Raw genomic sequence first — 24,331 nt, 5'->3', positions numbered from 1 at the left:
TTTCTCCAGCACAGGAGAAGCAACTGGACTTTGACATGAGCAGACCCTAAGTGGGGTCTTTCTCTCCATTCCAGCTTGAAAACTTTCAATTCCTACTTGTTGACTGACCACCTTTGCATACTCCGGCTACAATCAGAAACCCCGCTAGAAGAAATCATTTGCACCGCTATATCCAAAGAGATCCATCGAACCAGTCATCTACCTCTTCAAACTAAAAGCCGCAGGACCACCGAATTCAGTTAGTAGACAGCCAAATCACCAAACACCACAGTCTGGATACCCCTTTTTTCCTATGGTCTCTAACTCAACCAATCTACCTTTCCCCACTCTGTAACCTATTTATGTGAGTGTAAACCTACAGAGTGTGTGTGTGAAAGTTGGCAAAATGTTTATTACCTTTATTAGCTCGGTTTAGGTACAATAAAGTTAACCTCTTTCTTTGTTAACTGAAGAAAACCTGTCCGATTGGTTCTCGTTATGATCATAGCAAGTAAGTAATCAAACACCTACTAAATTGGCCAGTACATCCACTTTGAGAAAGAATTAAACCCGTTGTGGTCTAACAAGGAGAGGGAAAAGAGGGAAGCCCTTCAACCCCTCCTCACTTGACCCTAACAATACAGATTTCCCAACTTGAAAGACATTTACGAGCAGACAATTGCCTGAATAAAATCCTACAAGCTCAATTCCAGAGCATTTGGTTTCCATGAAAACTCATTTAGAAGCAGTGACCACTGAACTACAGCACTCTAGATAGCTTGTTTGGTTAAGAAGTGCAAATTCATTTGGATTACTGTATTCTTTGATCTTTTAATGGGATCATTTCTGAACATGATAGCACTCTTTGGCATTCAGTGATAAGCACATTGTCTCGTGTCCCTCTACTAGGCCAGAATTGTTCGATTAGCACATCACAGCTCAAGAAGAGTGCAGGAGAGTTTTGTCACAAAAATATGTTGGAACACCACAGGGTGTTCAGGTGGCTGAATACAGACCAGGAAGGTAGTAGGTTCTATCTCTAGACGGGACGAGTGAGTCAATCCCAGTCTGGACAGAGATAGGAATGTGACCAGCTGGTCTATCAAATAGTATCAGTGAGACCACTCATTCGTAACAGTGATCTGCTACTGTAAAGTGCATATGGGGCTTCAGGTGAGTACAGGATTGAGCTCACCTTTGAAGATCCCCCACAGTCAAACAGACCACCAAAAATCACTATTCAAGCTCTCACAATAAAAGGGGTCACTTGGGCAAGTTGCTATAGGATTGAAGGTGCAGGTAGAACCATACCCAATAAGGAATTGCACCTTTAAAAAATAAACTTTTCTTAAAAATACAAAAGGATGTATTATTCATGATGATGTTAAACAGAAATACTTTTAATTATTTACTTGTGTTGTAAAACAGATTAGATTTACCCCAGTGATGCTTGAACAGCATAATATCAAATTATCTGATATTAATGGCCAGAAAGCATTACAGTGATGTTAAGCAACTTACTGCTTACAGGCAAAATAATTAACAAATTTATTTTAAAACTCTATTAACCGGGTTCCTCTAACAGTCCCCTAAAATCCAATACATTGGGAAAGCTGTGGCAAAAAAGGCACATATCGTCATAAAATAGTGAAAAATCGCATTGAGACCTTTGTTTCAAACTTCCTGAATGTGCGCATTTATTTTACTTTTTATATGTCACAGCAACGTGGGATTTGTTGGGCATGAATTTCCAACCATTTAAAGAGATGGATGGAAAAACAGCCCAGCACATGCCCATATTTCTGATCTACACTGTCAACGGGACAGAGCTGGCCCAGGGCTTCACCAAGTCAATTACCCCTATATTTGTCAAATAGTCAATTATTTTTCAAGTAGCAATCTGATCATCCAAACAAAATACAATGAAAAGACATTGCGCAATAAAACAATTACAATAAACAAGCTGTCTGTTAAGAAACTCATGAATCATTAACTCTTACGCAAGTGAAAGCAGTCAATTCTGGAAACAGATGTTGAAGAGAAATATTACTTATGCAAGAACAGATTATCTGATCAAAGTGAGCTATAGCCAAGTTTTGCAATTTTAGATTCTTTGAATTGTACAGTAATTTTCTTTACAGTCATCAACTGCTTATCTGTAACTTCAGCTGTGAATCCAGTACAAAACTGAGTGTTCACCAAACTCAAACAATGAAAGAGAAAAACACACACACACACACAATTTAACAACTCAAAATAAATGTTGAACTTTATTTGTTGCAGGTAACAGAAGATATAGGTGATTCTGCGAAAAATAATTACTTATTTATTGTACCAGTCTAATTAAGATCTCAGACACAATATGATCTAGTTTACAGATGTGCATATGAGAATCTCACCTCAATATTCCAGATGTTTAGGTTTGAGATTAAGTCCCATCGCAAGTTCCCATTTTTATCAAGGCCATTGAACCCAAAGCCACCTGCGTTATTGATTGCATCAGCTACAAGATAAAAGGGAAGCAGAAACTCAGTTATTGCTTAAGTTAGTTTCTGAAAGAACATCTAAATGATTTTAGCAATAGTTAATGCAACCTCTAGGTCGCTAACTATTAAGTCACAAATAACAAAAAGATGCACTTCAGTCGGAGACAATCCACGAGATTAATTTGGACAGTTAACCACTCCCCGTCACAAAAAAATTCAATTCCCAGAGATGCATAATCCATATACGTTGATTAGAATAGTTCCAAGATGGAAAGCTCGATGAGTTGACCAACATGGACTTTTATATGCCATGTGAGTTTAAAACAATGAAATTGTTGAGGCTAGTCTGAGGTAACTCATCCCATCATGATAGAAGATATTAATTTATCACACTTGGCAGGGATCTTAGCTGACAACATAGGGGTGCCACAATGCTTCATACCCAAGGAAGTGACTTTTTATTAAAAGTTGTAACTTTAAGTGTCAAGGGTAGTTAGATGAATGGGAAATCTGAGTTGACTTAAGAGGTCAGCAAACAATCTTTGACCCTATTCCCCCTGGGTGAGGGCAGTTTTAAGGCAGTGGGGGAATTGAAATATATCTAGCTAATGAGCACAAGTCAGTCAGGTAAGCACAAACAAGAGTTGAGAATGGCACTGTGAAGCCATTCAGCTTGTGGTTTCAATACAGTGCTGATTAGCTTGAGGACAGCTAGCCTGAAAAGTGAGTTTCTGTCCAAAATGGCAGCAAAGAATCATATTGTCATAGTATAAGGAGAAGCAGGGAATAGATAAATCGTGTTTTAAACTTGTGTTGATGGGTTGATTTATAAACGTGCCTCATCTTTGGGCAGAATGGACTTTGCAGCATATGCAAGACTATAGTTATCAGTACAAGCAATAAGGGATCCATATTACAATCCCCAAGTCATATGACCATTTAACTAAAAGCAAAATACTGCGGATGCTGGAAATCTGAAACAAAAACAAGAAATGCTGGATTCACTCAGCAGGTCTGGCAGCATCTGTGGAAAGAGAAGCAGAGTTAACGTTTCGGGTCAGTGACCCTTCTTCGGAACTGACAAATATTAGAAAAGTCACAGATTATAAACAAGTGAGGTGGGGGTTGGGCAAGAGATAACAAAGGAGAAGGTGCAGATTGGACCAGGCCACATAGCTGACCAAAAGGTCACGGAGCAAAGGCAAACAATATGTTAATGGTGTTTTGAAAGACAAAGCATTAGTACAGATTAGGTGTGAATATACTGAATATAGAACATCAGCAAGTGCAAACCTGAAGAAAAACAACCTGAAAAAAACAGTGGGTAAGCAAACTGAACAAACTAAGATGAAATGAAATAAATGCAAAAAATGTAAAAAGGAATGCAAAAAAAAGGAAGAAAAAATAACTAAAAATGACTAAAAATGAAAGTAAAGTGGGGGGCTGTCATGCTCTGAAATTATTGAACTCAATGTTCAGTCCGGCAGGCTGTAGTGTGCCTAATCGGTAGATGAGATGCTGTTCCTCGAGCTTGCGTTGATGTTCACTGGAACACTGCAGCAATCCCAGGACAGAGATGTGAGCATGAGAGCAGGGGGGAGTGTTGAAATGGCAAGCAACCGGAAGCTCAGGGTCCTGCTTGCGGACTGAGCGGAGATGTTCCGCAAAGCGGTCACCCAGTCTGCGCTTGGTCTCCCCAATGTAGAGGAGACCACACTGTGAGCAGCGAATACAGTATACTACATTGAAAGAAGTACAAGTAAATCGCTGCTTCACCTGAAAGGAGTGTTTGGGGCCTGGGATAGTGAGGAGAGAGGAGGTAAATGGGCAGGTATTACACCTCCTGCGATTGCAAGGGAAGGTGCCCTGGGACGGGGACGAGGTGGTGGGGGTAATGGAGGAGTGGACCAGGGTGTCGCAGAGGGAACGATCCCTTCGGAATGCTGACAGGGGAAGGGAGGGGAAGATGCGACTGGTAGTGGCATCACGCTGGAGGTGGCGAAAATGGCGGAGGATGATCCTTTGGATATGGAGGCTGGTGGGATGAAAAGTGAGGACAAGGGGAACCCTGTCACGGTTCTGGGAGGGAGGGGAAGGGGTGAGGGTAGAGGTGCGGGGAATGGGTCGGACACGGTTGAGGGCCCTGTCAACCACAGTTGACCATTTAACTAGATGTTGACAGAAAAAGTACCTTCCTGATCATATGGGACTCAAGGTCCCCTCAAGGGGATGACTGGTGATGCCAAACAAAGTAGAAGATCTGGTGCAGATCCTTAGAGAATTTATCATTGCAAATTCTATTTTTGGTGGTGTCATCTGAGCAAGGAGTTTTGTTCAGAAGAATTCCCTGCTTTTCTTTAAATCGTTCCAAAGAACGTTTTGCGTGAAACACCAGAACAAGCAGATAAAGCCTCATGTGAAGAATGGAACTTCCAACAACACCCTTACAACTATTTGACGTATTCTGCTTTCAATCCCCTGTGCCGAAAATACTTCAGGAGATATCTCTGATGTTAGCCCTTCCCAAACAAAACAATATTCACCTAATTTTCAGTGAAAAATAAAGATAGACATTATAAAATGTACAATTTACAGGATTTTGAAACATATGAATACTTTCCACATCTACCCTGCATGTGCAAATCATCACAATGGAACAAACTAGATCTTGCTGACCAAAGGGTAATGCAGCAGATGTCATACACTTTTGATTTTCAAAGAAGCCTTTGATAACGTACCACACAGTAGGCTCATGACAAAGATTAGTGCATGTAGAGTCGGCGGCCAAATAGCTGAGTGGATAGCAAATTGGCTTTTAAAAAAAGCAGAGAGTAGGGGTGAAGGGTAGTTACTCAAATTGGAAAAAAGTAAATGTGGTGTTCCACAAGGAGCAGTGCTGGGACCACTGTTATTCATAATTTAAATTAATCATTTGGATTAAGGAACAAGTAACTATTAAAATTTGCAGATGAAGCCAAACTGGGGGCATTGCTAAACTGGAGGGAAAATACAACATATTACAAGACATTAGAAAACGTGAATACTGAGTAGTTAAGTGGCAAATGCACTTTAACACGGATATATGATGTGATGGCCTTTGGTTGGAAAAATAGAAACATCACCAACACCTTTGAAAATAGACTGCATGGGGTAGAAGAGCAAAAGAATCTGGCGATACAGATGAACAAATCATTAAAAACAGCACTGTAGGTCAACAAAGCAAGTCAAATGCTAACAAAGCATTGGGATTTACTTTCAGGCATACAGAATGCCAAAGTCGTGAAGTTATGTTAAACTTGTAGCGGATCCTGGACAGACTGGAACTTGTCAAGCTCAGTTTTGGTCTCCATGCTATGAAAATAACATTAGCACGAGAGTAAGTGCAAAAAAGATTCATAAGGATAGTACTAGAACCGAGTTTACAGCTAACAGGAAAGTTGAACAGGTTGACTCTTTTGAGAGAGAAGACTGAGATGCAATCTGATAGAGGTCTTTAAAATTATGAATGGGTTGGACAGGGGAGAATGTTTCCACTTGTGGGAGAATCCAAAACTGGAGGCCATAAATACAAGATAGTTACCAATGTGTCCTGGCAAATCGTATAACTAGGGTTGTAGATAGGACTTTAAACTAATTAGTGGGGGGGTGGGTTCAATTGAAGAGAAGTTTAAAAAATCAAAAATAAACAAGAGAGCAGAGGTGCAGGGTAGTGAAGAGGCGAACGGTAACCAAAAAGTGTGACAGAAAGGGGCAGAAAATATAAGCAGAAGTGCGCAGCAGGAATTAGAACCAGAATGAGTAATAATGGTACAATGTCAAAGCTTAAGGCTCTTTATCTGAACGCACGCAGCATTTGTAACAAGATAGATGAGTTGATGGCACAAATAGAAATAAATTAATATGACTTGAAAGCTATTACAGAGACTTGGTTGCAGGGTGACCAAGACTGGGAACTCAATATCCAAGGGCATTCGACATTCCAGAAAAATAGGCAAAAAGGAAAAGGAGGTGGGGTAGCTTTGCTAATAAAGGAAGGTGTCAGTGCGGTGGTGAGTAGTGATACAGGTGCACTAGATCGTGATGTGGAATCAGTTTGCGTGGAAATAAGTAATAGCAAGGGGAAGAAGTCATGGGTGGGAGTCGTCTATAGGTCCCCGAAGAGTTGCCTTATTGTAGGACAAAGTACAAATTGGGAAATAATGGAGGCGTGTAAGAAGGGTGCTACAATTGTCATGGGTGATTTTAATCTGCATGTTGACTGGACAAATCAGATTTACATGGAAGACGAATTTGCAGAGTGCATCAGAGATCGTTACTTCGAGCAATACGTTGCAGAACCTACCCGGGAACAGGCTATTTTAGATCTAGTAATATGTAATAAGGTAGGATTAATAAGAGATATCGTAGTTAAGGATCCCCTAGGGGGTAGCGATCACAACATGGTAGAATTTCAAATTCAGTTTGAGGGCAAGCAACTCGGGTCTCAAACCAGTGTCCTCAAGTTAGAACAAGGGCAATTACGGAGATATGAAGAAAAAGTTGTCTAAAGCGGGCTGTGAAAATAGACTTGGGGAAGGTCAGTGGAAGACCAGTGGCAGACATTTAAGCAAATATTTCATAACGATCAGCAAAAATTTATCCCGGTCAAAAAGGACTCAATGAGAAGGATGAACTACCCGTGGTTAACAAAGGTTGTCAAGGAGAGTATCCAATCAAAAACAAAGGCATACAAAGCAGCGAAAACTAGTGGTAGGTCAGAGGATTGGGAATTTTTTTTGTTTTTAGGAACCAGCAATGGATGACTAAAAAGCTAATAAAGAGGGAGAAAATTGATTCTGAAAGTAAATTGGCAAGAAATATAACAACAAACAGCAAGAGCTTCTACGGCTTTTATAAAGAGAGAGTAGCTAAAGTGAACATAGGACCCTTGGAATATGCGACTGGAGAATGGATAATGGGGAACAGGGAAATGGCAGATAACTTAAACCAATATTTTGCATCAGTCTTCACAGTGGAGGACACTATAAACATCCCACAGATATCAGATAAGCAAGGAGCTAATGGGAGGAAAGATCTTGTGACAGTCTCTATCAAGAGGGACAAAATATTTGACAAACTAATGGGACTAAAGGCAGACAATTCACCAGGACCTGATGACCTACATCCAAGGGTTTTAAAGGAAGTGGCTGCAGGGATAGTGGAGGCATTGGTCGAAATATTCCAGAACTCACTGAATTCTGGGAGGATCCCGACAGATTGCAAAACCGCTAATGTGACACACTGTTCAACAAGGGAAGGAGACAAAAAGCTGGAAACTATAGGACAGTCAGCCTAACATCAACCGTTGGGAAAATGCTAGAGTCCATTATTAAGGAAGAAATAGCAGGACATTTAGAAAAGCTTAATGCAAACAAACAGAGTCAACATGGTTTTGTGAATGGGAAATCATGTTTGACAAATTTGCTAGAGTTCTTTGAGGATATAACAAACAGAGTTGATAAAGGGGAACCGGTAGATGTAGTGTATTTGGATTTCCAGAAGACATTCAATAAGGTGCCACGTAAAAGACCGTTGCACAAAATAGGAGCTCATGGTATTGAGGGTAATGTATTAGCATGGATTGAGGATTGATTAACTTACAGTAGAAACAGTCGGGATTAATGGGTCTTTTTCAGGTTGGAAAGACATAACTAGTGGAGTGCCACAAGAATCATTCCTAAGACCTCAATTATTTACTATCTATATTAATGACTTGGAGGAGGGGGCAGAGTGTAATACATCCAAATTTGCTGACAATACATAAACAGGTGGGAGGGCATGTTGTGATGAGGACATAAGGAATCTGCAAGGGGATATAGATAGGTTGAGTGGGTAGACAAAAACTTGGCAGATGGAATTTAATGCAGGAAAGTGTGAGGTCATGCACTTTGGTAGGAAGAATCAAAAGGCAGACTATTATTTAAATGGACAGACACTCCAAAAAAAGTGCAGCACAGAGAGATCTGGGTATTCTTGTGCATGAAACACAAAAAGTTAGCATGCAGGTGCAGCAAATAATTAAGAATGCAAATGGAATTTTGGCCTATATTGCTCAGGGGTTGGAGTTTAGAAATAGGAAAGTCTTGTTGCAACTGTACAGGGTGTTGGTGATGCCGCACCTTGAGTACTGTGTACAGTTTTGGTCCCTGTATTTAAGAAAGGATAAACTGGCATTGGAGGCAGTTCAAAAGAGATTCACTAGGCTGATTCCTGGGATGAAGGGGTTGTCTTATCAAGAAACGGCTAAACAGGTTAAGCCTTTATTCATTAGCGTTTAGAAGAATGGGGGGTGACCTTATTGAAACGTGCAAGATTCTGAGGGGAAACATAGAAAATAGGAGGAGTAGGCCATTTAGCCCTTCGAGCCTGCTCTGCCATTCATTATGATGATGGCTGATCATCCAACTCAGTAGGCTGTCCCGGCTTTTGCCCCATACCCTTTGATCCCTTTAGACCCAAGAGCTATATCTAACTCCTTTTTGAAAACATTCAATGTTTTGGCCTCAACTGCTTTCTGTGGTAGCAAATTCCACAGGCTCACCACTCTCTGGGTGAAGAAATTTCTCCACATCTCAGTCCTGAAAGGTTTACCCCGTATCCTTAGACTATGACTCCTGGTTCTGGACTCTCCCACCATCGGGAACATCCTTCCTGCATCTACTCTGTTGAGTCCTGTTGGAATTTTATAGGTTTTTTTGTAGGGACTTGACAGGGTAGATGTTGAGAAGATGTTTCCACTCGTGGGGAAATCTCGAACTATGGCACATAATTACAGAACAAGGGGACACTCATTTAAAACTGAGATGCAAAGGAATTTCTTCTCCGAGGGTAGTGAATGTCTGGAATTCTCTATCCCACAGAGTTGTGGAGGCTGTATCACTGAAAGTATTTAAAGAGGAGGCAGATAGATTTTTGAAATATCGGGGCGTTGAGGGCTATGAGGAGCTGGCACGAAAGAGGAGCTGAGGTTTGGGGCAGATCAGTCATGATCTTATTGAATGGAATGGCAGGCTTGAGGGGCCGAATGGCCTCCTCCTGCTCCTATCTCTTATGTTCGAATATAGAACATTACCACAGGAAGTGGTTAAGGCAAATAGCTTAGATGCTTTCAAAAGGAAACTAGATGAATATATGAGAGGTTGATGGAATCGAAGGAGACTTGTGTGGAGTATAAACATCAGCACAGACGACTTGAGCCAAATGTTTGTGCCGTATATTCTATGGAATTCTATCTGCTACTTAAATCAGTGATTCTAAGATCAAACATATAATTTGAACTATAAAGTCAATGGACAGAATTTTCAGTCCCCGTCAAAGTCAGGAACAGAGGCAGATGGGATCCGAAAATTATCAGGCCATCTGGTTTCCCAACCCAGCTCCTGGTGTCAGCCATTTTTGCCTCTCAGTTCCTTAACTTTTACTGCAGTCTGCTGCTCCTCTCAAGCTAGAAAGCCTCTGATTGGCCCTCCAGTTTTTGAGAACTTGCCTGCTGCCCTTAACTGGACAGGGAACTTGTCTTCTGGCCGATTAAGGAAGCGCCTCTGTTAAAATCCCAGATCAGTGACTAATTCCTGGAAACAGTCCTGGCTCCTGTTTCCCAGCCCGAAAGCGAAAGTTCAGCCCAATGAGTCAAAAACCGTGGCCTTGATATTAACATCCTGCCCCTGTTCCACCTACGAGAGGCAAGAGCCAAAATGAAAAAAATGGAGAATGTGTCCCCAGCCAGTCGTGTTCATGTCTTCTGGTCATTTTCTCTGCAGCAGGTTTCAAGGTATCAGAGTCTCCCCCTTATGGAGAGGCAAGACACTTCATTAACATATTTAAATCGGACTCCCGTAGTGAAATTGGGAGCCTGATTTAAATTTTATTGTTGCTGTGTGGGTTTCCCAAGGATCAGTAAACCTAGCAGCGAAAGGGAGGTGGGTCTGATGGCGCCATCTGGTTAGCACCTTTTCCATCAGTCCTTGTGGACCAGAAGCAGGAGTACTCCCCCCCCCACTGCTCAAGGAAGCCCCCGGCCTCCTATTTGCCAATTGCAGCCTCTCTCTTGCCCTTAACATGATTGCCAACCACAGGTCCTGATGACCACTCTCACCATACCCTGCCACCCACTCCATTTCATCTGCCAACTCCCAACCAATTAATCTGCATTGACATTCATTAGGCTTGTCTCAGAATCAACTTCAAGCCTTTATCCACCTCCAGTTTCCTGTAAGATTTACCAGGTTAGAACAAAGAATTCAGCAGGTCTGGCAGCATCTGTGGAGGGAGAAAAAGAGATACTGTTTCAGATCGACGAATCTTCATCACTGACTTGAAACATTAATCCTGTTTCTCTCCACAGATGTTGCCAGATCTGCTGAGTACTTCCAACATTTCCTTCTTTTATTTCAGAATTTGAATATCCAAACAAAGTATTGTTAGTTTTCTGAATCTGTGCTGTTTGCCATTACTGTCTGCCAACAGACCACCACCGCCACACCCCCGTTCAGACCCACTGAGTTTTTATTGGAAAGACATTAAGGATACAAGCAAGTCATTTATTCTACAATTACAGACGAGGACATTATAAAACAGCCAGATGCAAAGTGAAGCTCATCCACACATATCCATAAATATACATGCCCTTTTCTGGTTTTCACTCTTTTCTTACTGTTTCCTTCCACTTAGACATAAATTGAACAGGAAGTAACGAAGAGACAAAGACAGAGAGCGCGCGCCGGGGGGGGGGGGCGAGCGGGAGCGCGCGCGCGCGCGCGGGAGAGGGAGCGAGAGAGAATGAGAAGAGAAAAAGGAGAGAAAAAAGGTGAGGGAAAGAAATAGAAAGTGAGAAAAGGAAATGTAAAGAGAAGCAGAGGCTGATTATATTAAAGCTGGCGACCAGTTTTTTTGAAGGAGGAAACATGAGACAGGAAACACCAGACTCAGTTTGATTCTACACTGGAAAGCTCTTTGGACGTCTTAAATTTGTGCATCACACTTTCACAATGATACAAAATAGCGACACACACAGCCACACATAAAAAGGATAGTTGAATCACTAACAGGAAGCTCTCCAAGTTCTGAAGTGGAAGCAGGCTTTCAGAAGGTCTCTGGCAGTTCACTACCTTGTGCTTTGCAAACCTGCATCATTCTACTTTTCATTCCAATAGCACCTTAAAACTCAAAATAATTAGAGTCATTGAGAGATACAGCACCGAAACAGGCCCTTCGGCCCAACATGTCTGCGCCCACTAAACACCCATTCATACTAATCCTACATTAATCCCATTTTTTCCCTCTCATATCCCCACCTTCCCTCAATTCTCCTACCACCTACCTACACTCGGGGCAATTTTTCTTTTTAAAATGGTCAATTTACCAATCAACCCTCAAGTCTTTGGCATGTGGGAGGAAACGGGAGCACCAGGAGGAAACCCACGCGGTCACAGGGAGAACTTGCAAACTCTGCACAGGCAGTACCCAGAACCAAACCTGGGTCGCTGGAGCTGTGAGGCTGCAGTGCCAACCACTGCGCCGCCAAATTACTGGAGCAACAAGACATAGGGTTCATAGTTTTATACCAGCAGGAGCATTGGATCAAACTAGACTTGTCTTTAAACTTCTTGTCTTTTGAAGACCATAAGCCTACTTGCAATTTTGTACGTCTTGAAGTTAAATCATGGAATCATCAAATGGTTACAGCACAGAAGGAGACCATTTGGCCCATCATGTCTGTGCTGGCTCCCTGCAACAGCAACTCACCTCGTCCCACTCCCCTGCCTTTTCCTCATAGCCCTGCAAATTTTTTCTCTTCAGATAATTATCCAATTCTCTTTTGAAGGCCTCGACTGAATCTGCCTGCACCACGCTCTCAGGCAATGCATTCCAGATCCTAACCCTAACCATTCGCTGTGTAAAAAGGTTTTTCTTCATGCCACCATTGCTTCTTTTGCCAATCAACTTAAATCTATGTCCTCTGGTTCTCGATCCTTCCGCCAACAGCAACAGTTTCTCTCTACCTACTCTGTCCAGATCCCTCATGGTTTTGAACACCTCTATCAAATCTCCTCTTATTAATCTTCTCTTCTCCAAGGAGAATAGCCCCAGCTTCTCCAAGCTACCCATGTAACTGAAGTCCCTCATCCCTGGAACCATTCTTGTGAATCTTCTCTGCACCATCTCTAAAAAGGCTTCACATCCTTCCTAAAGTGTGATGCCCAGAACTGGACATAATACTCCAGTTGAGGCCAAACCAGTGTTTTATACAGGTTTATCATAACTTCCTTGCTTTTGTACTCTATGTCCCCATCGAAAAAGCCCAGGATCCTCTATGCTTTATTAACCTTTTTCTCAACCTGCCCTGCAACCTTAAATGATTTGCGCGTATCTGCCCCCAAGTTCCTCTGCTCCTGCACCCCCTTTAGAATTATACCCTAACTTTTTATATTGCCTCTCCTCGTTCTTCCTACCAAAATGAATCACTTCATGCTTCTCTGCATTAAATTTCATCTGCCACTTGGCTGTCCATTCCACCAGCTTGTCTACGTCCTCTTCCATCCTCACACTACTTCCAAGTTTTGAGTTATCCGCAAATTTTTAAATTGTGCCCTGTATATCCAAGTCTAGGCCATTAGTGTACATCAAGAAAAGCAGGGGTCCTAATCATGACCCCTGGAGAACCCAACTATAACCTTTCCCCAGTCCGAAAAACAACTATTCACTGATACTCTCTGTTTCCTGTCACTCAGCCAATTTCGCATTCATGCTGCTGCTGTCCCTTTTACTAACTTTGCTGACGAGCCTGTTATGTGGCACTTTGTCAAATGCCTTTTGGAAGTCCATCAAGCGCATTACCCTCAAGAACCATCTCCGCTACTTAATCAAATATCTCAAGCAAATGAGTTAAACACTATTAGCCCTGAACAAATCCATGCTGGCTTTCCTTAATTAATCCATATTTGTACAAGTGACTGCTAATTTTGTCCCAATTATCATTTCTAAAAGCTTTCCCACCTCCGAGGTTAGGCTGGCTGGCCTGTAGTTGTTGGGTTTACCCTTACACCCTTTTTTGAACAAGAGTGTATAATTTTCAATTCTCTAGTACTCTGGCACCACCCCTGTATCTAAGGAGAACTGGAAGATTATGGCCAGTGCCTCTGCAATTTCCACCCTTACTTCCCTCAGTATCCTCAGATGGATCTCATTCAGTCCTGGTGATAACAGCCAGCATATCGAATACCTCCTCTTTCAATTTTTAGCTTAGCCAGTGTCTCAGTTACCTCCTCTTTCACTATGACTTGGGCAGCATCTTCTTTCTTGGCAAAGTATGCATTTCATTCCTGAGCTCTGCCCCCTACCTTCATGCGTAAATCCCTTTTTAGCTCTCTAATTGACCCCACTACTCCTTTTACCACCCTTTTACTAATTATATGCCGATAGAAGACTTTTGGATTCCCTTTTATGTTAGCTGTCAGTCTTTTCTTATATTCTCTCAGTTTATTTTCTTCGTTTTTTTCCACTTTCCCTCTGAACCTACGATATTCAGCCTGGTTCTCAATTATATTATCCACCTGGCATCTGTCACATGCACCCCTTATCTGCTTCATCACACTTTCTATCTCTCGTCATCCAGGGAGCTCTGGATTTGTTTGCCCTACCTTACCCCTTGTGGGAAAGTACCTTGACTGTACCCAAACTATCCCTCTTTAAAGTTCCGAAGAAGGGTCACTGACCTGAAACGTTAACTCTGCTTCTCTTTCCACAGATGCTGCCAGACCTGTTGAGAAGTTCCAGCATTTCTTGTTTTTATTCCACTATTCAGTTACTGTTTTGCCTGCCAATCATGGATTCCAATTTATCTGGGCCAGATCCATTCTTACTCCATTTAAGTTGGCTCTCTCCAAGTAATTATTTTTACTCTGGATTGCTCCTTGTTCTTTTTCATAACCAAACTAAACCTTATGCTATTATGATGACTGTCCCCTAAAAGTTCCCCTATTGACACTTGATCCACCTCATTCCCCAGAACCAGCAATGCCTCCTTCTTCATTGGACTGAAAACACATTGATGTAGAAAATTCTCCTGAACACACTTTAGAAACTCTCGCCCCTCTCTGCCCTTTACATTATTACTATCTCAGTCCATATTAGGATAATTAACGTCTCCCATTATCATTATCTCCAATTAGGCTATAATTATTGCCACACTAATTCCCTTGGAATTTGGTCCTCTATATCTTTCCCACAAGTTGGTGACCTATTGAATACACCCAGCCATGTAATGGTATCTGTATTGTTTATTAGCTCTAACCAAATAGAATTCTGTCCTTGGCCACTCTAGGGCATCCTTTCTCTCCAGCTCTGTAATGTTCTCCTTAATCAATACTGCTACCCCATCTTCTTGCTTTCCTTTCCTATCTTTCCTCAACACTTTGTATCCAGAAATATTTAACACCCAATCCAGGCCTTTCTTGAGCCAGGTTTCTGTTAGTGCCATATCATATTCCCATGTGGCTACCTGCGCCTGCAGCTCACTAATCTTATTCACCACACGCCAGGCATTCACATACATGCACAGTAAACCTAATTTAGACCTTATTACATTGCTTCTTACTCTGACCCCACCTAATACCTTACTATTTCCGATTCTAGTGCTATCTATTTCTCCCAATTCTCTGTGCACCTTGGTTTTCCTCTTTATTACCTCCTGGTTCCCACACCTCTGCCAATCAATTTAAACCCTCCCCAATAGCTCGAGCATACCACCCTGCAAGGCGGTTGGTCCCAGCTCTGTTCAGGTGCAACCCATCTGTCCTGTACAGGTCCCATCTCGCCCAATGTCACAGAAATCCGAAGCCCTCCCTCATGCACCATCTCCCCAGCTACACATTCATCTGCTCTATCCTCCTATTTCTATACTCATCTGTGCATACTACCAGGAGTAATCTGGAGATTTCTGCCTTCGAGGTCCTGCTTGCTAGTTTCTTTCTGAGCTCCCTAACCTCTGCTTGCAGGACCAGATCCCTTTTTCTACCTATGTCGTTGGTACTGATATGGACCACGACTGCTGGCTGTTCACCATCCTCCCACTTAGAGTGTTCTGCAGCCACTCAGTGACATCCTTGACCCTGGCACCAGGGAGGGAACGTACCATCCTGGATTCGTGTCTGCGGCTGCAGAGACACTTGTCTGTTCCCCTAAATATCAAATTCCCTATCACTATTGCTTTTTCCAATCTTCCTCCTGCCCTCCTGTGCAGCTGACCAGCTGTCATGCCGTGGACTAGGCTCCTGGCTCACTCGAGAGGAACCATCATACCCACCAATATTTAGAATAAAATAGTGCTTGCAGAGTGAGATGCACTCAGGGGAGTCCTGCACTAACTGCCTGGTCCTTCTTGACTGCCTGACAGTCATCCATCCCTTCTCTGCCAGCATACCCTTAAACTTTGGGGTGACCACATCTATAAACGTGCTATCCACGAAACTCTCATTCGCGCAGACGCACCACAGTGATGCCAGCTGCTGCTCAAGCTCCGAAACCTGGAGCTCAAGCTGCTCCAGCTGCTGACACTTCCTGCACATGTGGTTGTCCAGGACATGAGAAATTCCCTGGAGTTCCCACATGGAATAGGATGCACACTCCACTAAACTGAGCTGCCCTGCTATGCCTCTATTTATTAGACTATTAACTGACTTAACAGAAATAAATTTAATACATAAATAAATCAACACTCACCAACTACTCACCAATCAACTGCATCCCTCATGCAAATGTCACTTTAGGTATTATCTCTCTCCCTGCCGCTTGTGTATCTTTACCCCAGGGCTCTTCAATTTTAGAAGTAATTAATCAGATGCTTAAAAAAAACTAAGAACATAAGTGGTATATAGAGACTGAATTTATACACTTACCTAAAAATAACCTAGTGTTCTGCTTTTCCTCCTCCTCCTCTCTGTTGATTGTGATATCATTCAGACGTCACTTTTTGATTTTTCCTGTTTGATTTGCCTCCCCCTCCTGGCGCTCTTTTTAAATCTCCGTTCTACTCCCACTCCTTTATACCCAGCCTCCAATCGCCTGGCGCTTTTTGAATCTCTGCTCTGCCCCTGCTCCTTTATATCCGGCCTCCAATCTCTTGGTCCACATTCTGAATCTGTGCTCCCTCTTCTTTATACGCAGCTTCCAATCTCTTGCCGTGCTTTTTGAATATCTGCTCTGCTGCAGCTCCTTTATATCTGGCTTCCGATCCCCTGGTGCGCTTTTTGAGGCTCATTACAAACTTTCTTATTTCATACTTTAAATAAATGATCAGATGTGGTTTGTTGGTGTCTTACGTGAAGTATGGTAGATTCAACACTAACACATACCAACCATTTTTCCATGGCGTTGCTCAAAGTAAATCAGAGCATATTTGTTTTTTTAACAACAGGAACACTGTACCACGTCAAAGACAAAGTATTGTCCTGCTGCTACGGAGCTTGCTGTCCCTTTATGGTCTGTTGTGGGACGACCTTAAGAGGACCACCTTAAGATGATGTAATTGAAGATCACCAGAGAAAGTGATATCATACTACACATGACCAAGGAGTTGTGGGTGTAGCCCAACAGAGTATGATGCGTGTTGCTGTGCTCATGCATATAAATATTGTAATATATGTGTCTTAGTTAAGTTATATCAAAAACCCACATATGCTTTGGTTATTACTTGGAGTCCTATGAATTTTACAATAGTTCACATACCAAAGGAACAAGTAATATTACATGGTCCACCATCATATTGTTGTGTAAAGCCAGCTATTAAGCTCAAATAGAATATATTTTCTATTGGTTGAAAGGTTTTTATTGAAGCCAGCAGGAAATGACTGGTCAAAACGTCAACCAAAAAAAATCTGTATGTTACAACATGCAGCACATCGCAAAACATTTGTCATATACATAGATCTCTCATGATGTTGCTCATGGGCATTCTCTGAACTAGCATGTATCTGAGACATTTAGCTGTTAACCTGACCTGTGCCTTTAAACAGGCAAAGGAGGCTAGTCAGCAACTGTTGAGGGTAATCGAACGGCATTTGTAATTTTAGTTTCCAAGCCTGACCAGCTTTCTCTTGAAAAATTTGGATCACATTTGCAGCCAAGTGTGGCATATCAGTGGGGGCAGGGGGGGGGGGGGTGGAGAGCGCAAGGGCGGAGTGGGGTGGGGAGAGAGCGAGGGCACAGCGGGGGGAGAGAGCGAGGGCAGGCGGAGAGAGCGAGGTCGGTGGGGGGAGAGAGCGAGGTCGGTGGGGGGAGAGAGCGAGGTCGGTGGGGGGAGAGAGCGAGGTCGGTGGGGGGAGAGAGCGAGGTCGGTGGGGGGAGAGAGCGAGGTCGGTGGGGGGAGAGAGCGAGGTCGGTGGGGGGAGAGAGCGAGGTCGGTGGGGGGAGAGAGCGAGGTCGGTGGGGGGAGAGAGCGAGGTCGGTGGGGGGAGAGAGCGAGGTCGGTGGGGGGAGAGAGCGAGGTCGGTGGGGGGAGAGAGCGAGGTCGGTGGGGGGAGAGAGCGAGGTCGGTGGGGGGAGAGAGCGAGGTCGGTGGGGGGAGAGAGCGAGGTCGGTGGGGGGAGAGAGCGAGGTCGGTGGGGGGAGAGAGCGAGGGCGGTGGGGGGAGAGAGCGAGGGCGGTGGGGGGAGAGAGCGAGGGCGGTGGGGGGAGAGAGCGAGGGCGGTGGGGGGAGAGAGCGAGGGCGGGGGGGGAGAGAGCGAGGGCGGGGGGGGAGAGAGCGAGGGCAGGGGGGGGAGAGAGCGAGGGCAGGGGGGGGAGAGAGCGAGGGCAGGGGGGGGAGAGAGCGAGGGCAGGGGGGGGAGAGAGCGAGGGCAGGGGGGGGAGAGAGCGAGGGCAGGGGGGGGAGAGAGCGAGGGCAGGGGGGGGAGAGAGCGAGGGCAGGGGGGGGAGAGAGCGAGGGCAGGGGGGGGAGAGAGCGAGGGCAGGGGGGGGAGAGAGCGAGGGCAGTGGGGGGAGAGAGCGAGGGCAGGGGGGGGAAGAGAGCGAGGGCGGGAGGGAAGAGAGCGAGGGTTGGCGGGGGGGGGAGAGCGAGGGTTGGCGGGGGGGGGGGGGGAGATCGAGGGCCGGGGGGGGGGGGGAGGAGATCGAGGGTGGGCGGGGGGGGGAAGAGCGAGGGTGGGCGGGGGGGGGAAGAGCGAGGGTGGGGGGGGGGGGGGAGAGTGAGGGTGGGGGGGGGAGGAGAGCGAGGGCCGAGATGGGAGGAGAGCGAGGGCCGGGGGGGGAGGAGAGCGAGGGCTGGGGGGGGGGGGGGGAGGAGAGCGAGGGCTGGGGGGGGGGGAGGAGAGCGAGGGAGGGGGGGGGAAGAGAGCGAGGGCGGGGGGGGGAGGAGAGCAAGGGCGGGGGGGGGAGGAGAGCGAGGGCGGGGGGGGGAGGAGAGCGAGGGCGGGGGGGGGAGGAGAGCGAGGGCGGGGGGGGGAGGAGAGCGAGGGCGGGGGGGGGAGGAGAGCGAGGGCGGGGGGGGGAGGAGAGCGAGGGTGGGGGGGGGAGGAGAGCGAGGGCGGGGGGGGGAGGAGAGCGAGGGCGGGGGGGGGAGGAGAGCGAGGGCGGGGGGGGGAGGAGAGCGAGGGCGGGGGGGGAGGAGAGCGAGGGCGGGGGGGGGAGAAGAGCGAGGGCGGGGGGGGGGAGGAGAGCGAGGGCGGGGGGGGGAGGAGAGCGAGGGCGGGGGGGGGAGGAGAGCGAGGGCGGGGGGGGGAGGAGAGCGAGGGCGGGGGGGGGAGGAGAGCGAGGGCGGGGGGGGGAGGAGAGCGAGGGCGGGGGGGGAGGAGAGCGAGGGCGGGGGGGGAGGAGAGCGAGGGCGGGGGGGGGAGGAGAGCGAGGGCGGGGGGGGAGGAGAGCGAGGGCGGGGGGGGGAGGAGAGCGAGGTCGGGGGGGGGGAGGAGAGCGAGGGCGGGGGGGGAGGAGAGCGAGGGCGGGGGGGGAGGAGAGCGAGGGCGGGGGGGGAGGAGAGCGAGGGCGGGGGGGGGAGGAGAGCGAGGGCGGGGGGGGGGAAAGAGAGCGAGGGCGGGGGGGGGGAAAGAGAGCGAGGGCGGGGGGGGGAAAGAGAGCGAGGGCGGGGCGGGGAAAGAGAGCGAGGGCGGGGGGGGAAGAGAGCGAGGGCGGGGGGGGAAGAGAGCGAGGGCGGGGGGGGAAAGAGAGCGAGGGCGGGGGGGGGGAAAGAGAGCGAGGGCGGGGGGGGGAAAGAGAGCGAGGGCGGGGGGGGGGGAAGAGAGCGAGGGCGGGGGGGGGGAAGAGAGCGAGGGCGGGGGGGGGGGGGAAGAGAGCGAGGGCGGGGGGGGGGGGGAAAGAGAGCGAGGGCGGGGGGGGGAAGAGAGTGAGGGCGGGGGGGGGGGAAGAGAGTGAGGGCGGGGGGGGGAAGAGAGCGAGGGCGGGGCGGGGGAAAGAGAGCGAGGGCGGAGGGGGGAGAAAGAGAGCGAGGGCGGGGGAGGGAGAAAGAGAGCGAGGGCGGGGGAGGGAGAAAGAGAGCGAGGGCGGGCGGGGGGGAGAAAGAGAGCGAGGGTGGGGGGGGGGGGGGGAGAAAGAGAGCGAGGGCGGGGGGGGGGGGAGAAAGAGAGCGAGGGCGTGGGGGGAGAAAGAGAGCGAGGGCGTGGGGGGGGGGGAGGAGAGCGAGGGCGGGGGGGGGGGGGGGGGGGGGAGGAGAGCGAGTGCCGGGGGGGGGGGGGGAGGAGGAGATCGAGGGCCGGGGGGGGGGGGAGGGGAGATCGAGGGCCGGGGGGGGAGGGGGGGGGGGGGGGGAGAATCGAGGGCCGGGGGGGGGGGGGAGGAGAGCGAGGGCCGGGGGGGGAGAAGAGCGAGGGCGGGGGGGGAGGAGAGCGAGGGTGGGCGGGGGGGAACGCGCGAGGGGGGGGGGGGGGGGGGGGGAGAGCGAGGCCGGGGGGTGGAAAGAGCGAGGGCGGGGGGTGGGGGGGGGGGTGGAGAGTGAGGGCGGGAGGAGAGCGAGGGCGGGGGGGGGAGGAGAGCGAGGGCCGGGGGGGGAGGAGAGCGAGGGCGGGGGGGGAGGAAGAGAGCGAGGGCGGTGGGGGGAGGAGAGCGAGGGCGGGGGGGAGAGGAGAGCGAGGGCGGGGGGGAGAGGAGAGCGAGGGCGGGGGGGGGAGGAGAGCGAGGGCGGGGGGGGGGGAGGAGAGCGAGGGCGGGGGGGGGGGAGGAGAGCGAGGGCGGGGGGGGGAGGAGAGCGAGGGCGGGGCGGGGGAAAGAGAGCGAGGGCGGGGCGGGGGAAAGAGAGCGAGGGCGGGGGGGGGAAAGAGAGCGAGGGCGGGGGGGGGGAAAGAGAGCGAGGGCGGGGGGGGGGGAAGAGAGCGAGGGCGGGGGGGGGGAGAAAGAGAGCGAGGGCGGGGGGGGGGGGAGAAAGAGAGCGAGGGCGGGGGGGGGGGAGAAAGAGAGCGAGGGCGGGGGGGGGGGAGAAAGAGAGCGAGGGCGGGGGGGGGGGAGAAAGAGAGCGAGGGCGGGGGGGGGGAGAAAGAGAGCGAGGGCGGGGGGGGGGGAGAAAGAGAGCGAGGACGGGGGGGGGGAGAAAGAGAGCGAGGGCGGGGGGGGGGGAGAAAGAGAGCGAGGGCGGGGGGGGGGGAGAAAGAGAGCGAGGGCGGGGGGGGGAAAGAGGGCGGGGGGGGAAAGAGGGCGGGGGGGGAAAGAGGGCGGGGGGGGGGAAGAGGGCGGGGGGGGGAAGAGGGCGGGGGGGGGAAGAGGGCGGGGGGGGGGAAGAGGGCGGGGGGGGGGAAGAGGGCGGGGGGGGGAAGAGGGCGGGGGGGGAAAGAGGGCGGGGGGGGAAAGAGGGCGGGGGGGGAAAGAGGGCGGGGGGGGAAAGAGGGCGGGGGGGGAAAGAGGGCGGGGGGGGAAAGAGGGCGGGGGGGGAAGAGGGCGGGGGGGAAAGAGGGCGGGGGGGGAAAGAGGGCGGGGGGGGAAAGAGGGCGGGGGGGGAAAGAGGGCGGGGGGGGAAAGAGGGCGGGGGGGAAAGAGGGCGGGGGGGAAAGAGGGCGGGGGGGAAAGAGGGCGGGGGGAAAGAGGGCGGGGGGGGAAAGAGGGCGGGGGGGGAAAGAGGGCGGGGGGGGAAAGAGGGCGGGGGGGGAAAGAGGGCGGGGGGGGAAAGAGGGCGGGGGGGGAAAGAGGGCGGGGGGGGAAAGAGGGCGGGGGGGGAAAGAGGGCGGGGGGGGAAAGAGGGCGGGGGGGGAAAGAGGGCGGGGGGGGAAAGAGGGCGGGGGGGGAAAGAGGGCGGGGGGGGAAAGAGGGCGGGGGGGGAAAGAGGGCGGGGGGGGAAAGAGGGCGGGGGGGGAAAGAGGGCGGGGGGGGAAAGAGGGCGGGGGGGGAAAGAGGGCGGGGGGGGAAAGAGGGCGGGGGGGAAAGAGGGCGGGGGGGAAAGAGGGCGGGGGGGAAAGAGGGCGGGGGGGAAAGAGGGCGGGGGGGAAAGAGGGCGGGGGGGAAAGAGGGCGGGGGGGAAAGAGGGCGGGGGGGAAAGAGGGCGGGGGGGAAAGAGGGCGGGGGGGAAAGAGGGCGGGGGGGAAAGAGGGCGGGGGGGAAAGAGGGCGGGGGGGAAAGAGGGCGGGGGGGAAAGAGGGCGGGGGGAAAGAGGGCGGGGGGGAAAGAGAGCGAGGGCGGGGGGGGGAAAGAGAGCGAGGGCGGGGGGGGGAAAGAGAGCGAGGGCGGGGGGGGGAAAGAGAGCGAGGGCGGGGGGGGAAAGAGAGCGAGGGCGGGGGGGGAAAGAGAGCGAGGGCGGGGGGGGGGAAAGAGAGCGAGGGCGGGGGGGGAAAGAGAGCGAGGGCGGGGGGGGGAAAGAGAGCGAGGGCGGGGGGGGAAAGAGAGCGAGGGCGGGGGGGGAAAGAGAGCGAGGGCGGGGGGGGGAAAGAGAGCGAGGGCGGGGGGGGAAAGAGAGCGAGGGCGGGGGGGGAAAGAGAGCGAGGGCGGGGGGGGAAAGAGAGCGAGGGCGGGGGGGGAAAGAGAGCGAGGGCGGGGGGGGAAAGAGAGCGAGGGCGGGGGGGGAAAGAGAGCGAGGGCGGGGGGGGGAAAGAGAGCGAGGGCGGGGGGGGGAAAGAGAGCGAGGGCGGGGGGGGGAAAGAGAGCGAGGGCGGGGGGGGGAAAGAGAGCGAGGGCGGGGGGGGGAAAGAGAGCGAGGGCGGCGGGGGGAGAGAAAGAGAGCGATGGCGGGGGGGGAAAGAGAGCGAGGGCGGCGGGGGGAGAGAAAGAGAGCGATGGCGGAAGTGGGTGGGGGGGATAAGAGAGTAAGGGTTGGGGGGGGGGGAAGAGAGCGAAGGCGGGGGAAGAGAGCGAGGGCGGGGGGGGGGGAAAGAGAGAGAGGGAGAAAAAAAAGAGACAAGAGAGAGAGAGAGAAAAGAGAGAGGGAGAGACTGAAGCTGAAAAGCAAAAGCAACACCCATCAGGGTAATCTCATTATTTCTTCTCAAATCTTCTTTGCCAAAATCATCGCAAGCATTGGACGGCATGTGGCTTCTTGGGGATCAGGGGAAGGGGACATCTCTGAGAACACTGAAGTGGTATTTATGCAAATCCTTCAAGCCATATCTTTCCGAACTTCCATTGGATCCATCACCCAGGAACGAAACTTAAAAGGTCAAATTTCCAATAAGGTCAAACAAGCCATAAATAAAATTAAAATTGTTCATCAAATCAATTATGTTGATAACTTCTTAGTATAAATAAATTGCTCAATGATTTATGAAGTTTAATTGTAGCGTCATGAAGCCTTAATTAATAATAAAATGTTAAATACGTCATTAACATACACTTAAGAAGGCACACCAAATTACTCTACCTAAAGTCCAAGCAAAATAATACTTGGGTCTGGATGCGTGGACTGAGATGAAGAGGTAGCAGAGTTTCCAGAAGAACGAGGCTTCGCTTATAAACTTGTCATCCACATTGTAGGAGATAGGAAAGTTCTTTGTAACTCCCATAAACCAAATTAGACATACAAAGGTGATAACCATTTTGTTTGCTACAGCTCTCTAGAAAAACAAAACAAACACCACAAAATATATGATGGTTGGATACTTGACAACATTACATCATTAGTAACAAAATATCAAATAGTCGTGATGATGGAGTTGAAGACGATGGCATTATGTACTTTCTAACACACTAAGATGATTCACTCTCCCAACAGAATACCAAGTACAGCAATATTTTAAATAAGAAACATTTGTTCACAGAATTTACAGCTTTCAATATGTGACACAAGTACGTGCGCAGGAGGAAAGAGCCGTCAGGCTTTTTAATCCAGGGACATATCGGTCAGAAAAATACATGACACTACTGTAACATTAGAGGGTTACTCCGTGCTATCACTGTAGGCAAGAGATTTTTTATCTAATTGGCACAACTATAATGGATTTATCAAACTTTTTATTCAAATGAAAAGTCAACATACTACAACTCAATCAACAGGAAGGTTAACCTTCTGGCTAATCTTCTCTGTGTCATTCAGGTTATTATCTGAACGGCGACAGATTGGGAAAGGGGGAGGTGCAGCGAGACCTGGGTGTCCTTGTGCACCAGTCGCCGAAAGTAAGCATGCAGGTGTAACAGGCAATTAAGACGGCAAATGGTATGTTGGCCTTCATAGCAAGAGGATTCGAGTACAGGAGCAAGGATGTCTTGCTGCAATTATACAAGGCCTTGGTGAGACCACATTTGGAGTATTGCAGTTTAGGTCTCCTTATCTGAGGAAGGATGTTCTTGCTATGGAGGGAGTGCAGCGAAGGTTCACCAGACTGGTTCCTGGGATGGCAGGACTGACATATGGAGAGAGATGGGTCAATTAGGCTTGCATTCGCTAGAGTTTAGAAGAATGAGAGGGGATC

General features: G+C 49.3%; 1 protein-coding gene across 4 annotated transcripts in view; it reads right to left on the bottom strand.

Annotated features, from left to right (window-relative positions):
- mboat1 (membrane bound O-acyltransferase domain containing 1) overlaps positions 1-24,331 on the bottom strand; it is a 198,105-nt gene that overhangs the window by 81,133 nt on the left and 92,641 nt on the right. For all 4 annotated transcript variants that reach the window (XM_068057027.1, XM_068057037.1, XM_068057055.1 and 1 more), the window contains 2 exons: positions 23,284-23,476; positions 2,379-2,482 (listed from right to left, as the gene is read on the bottom strand). In XM_068057027.1, coding sequence (XP_067913128.1) covers positions 2,379-2,482; positions 23,284-23,476 — 297 coding nt within the window. The remainder of the gene's footprint in view (positions 1-2,378; positions 2,483-23,283; positions 23,477-24,331) is intronic.

The sequence above is a fragment of the Heterodontus francisci genome, chromosome 2 (genome assembly GCF_036365525.1).
Source record: "Heterodontus francisci isolate sHetFra1 chromosome 2, sHetFra1.hap1, whole genome shotgun sequence".
In the NCBI taxonomy this organism is placed as follows: Eukaryota; Metazoa; Chordata; class Chondrichthyes; order Heterodontiformes; family Heterodontidae; genus Heterodontus; species Heterodontus francisci.
The sequence above is the reverse complement of the archived record's forward strand: the minus strand, read 5'-3'. Positions and strand labels throughout refer to the sequence as shown.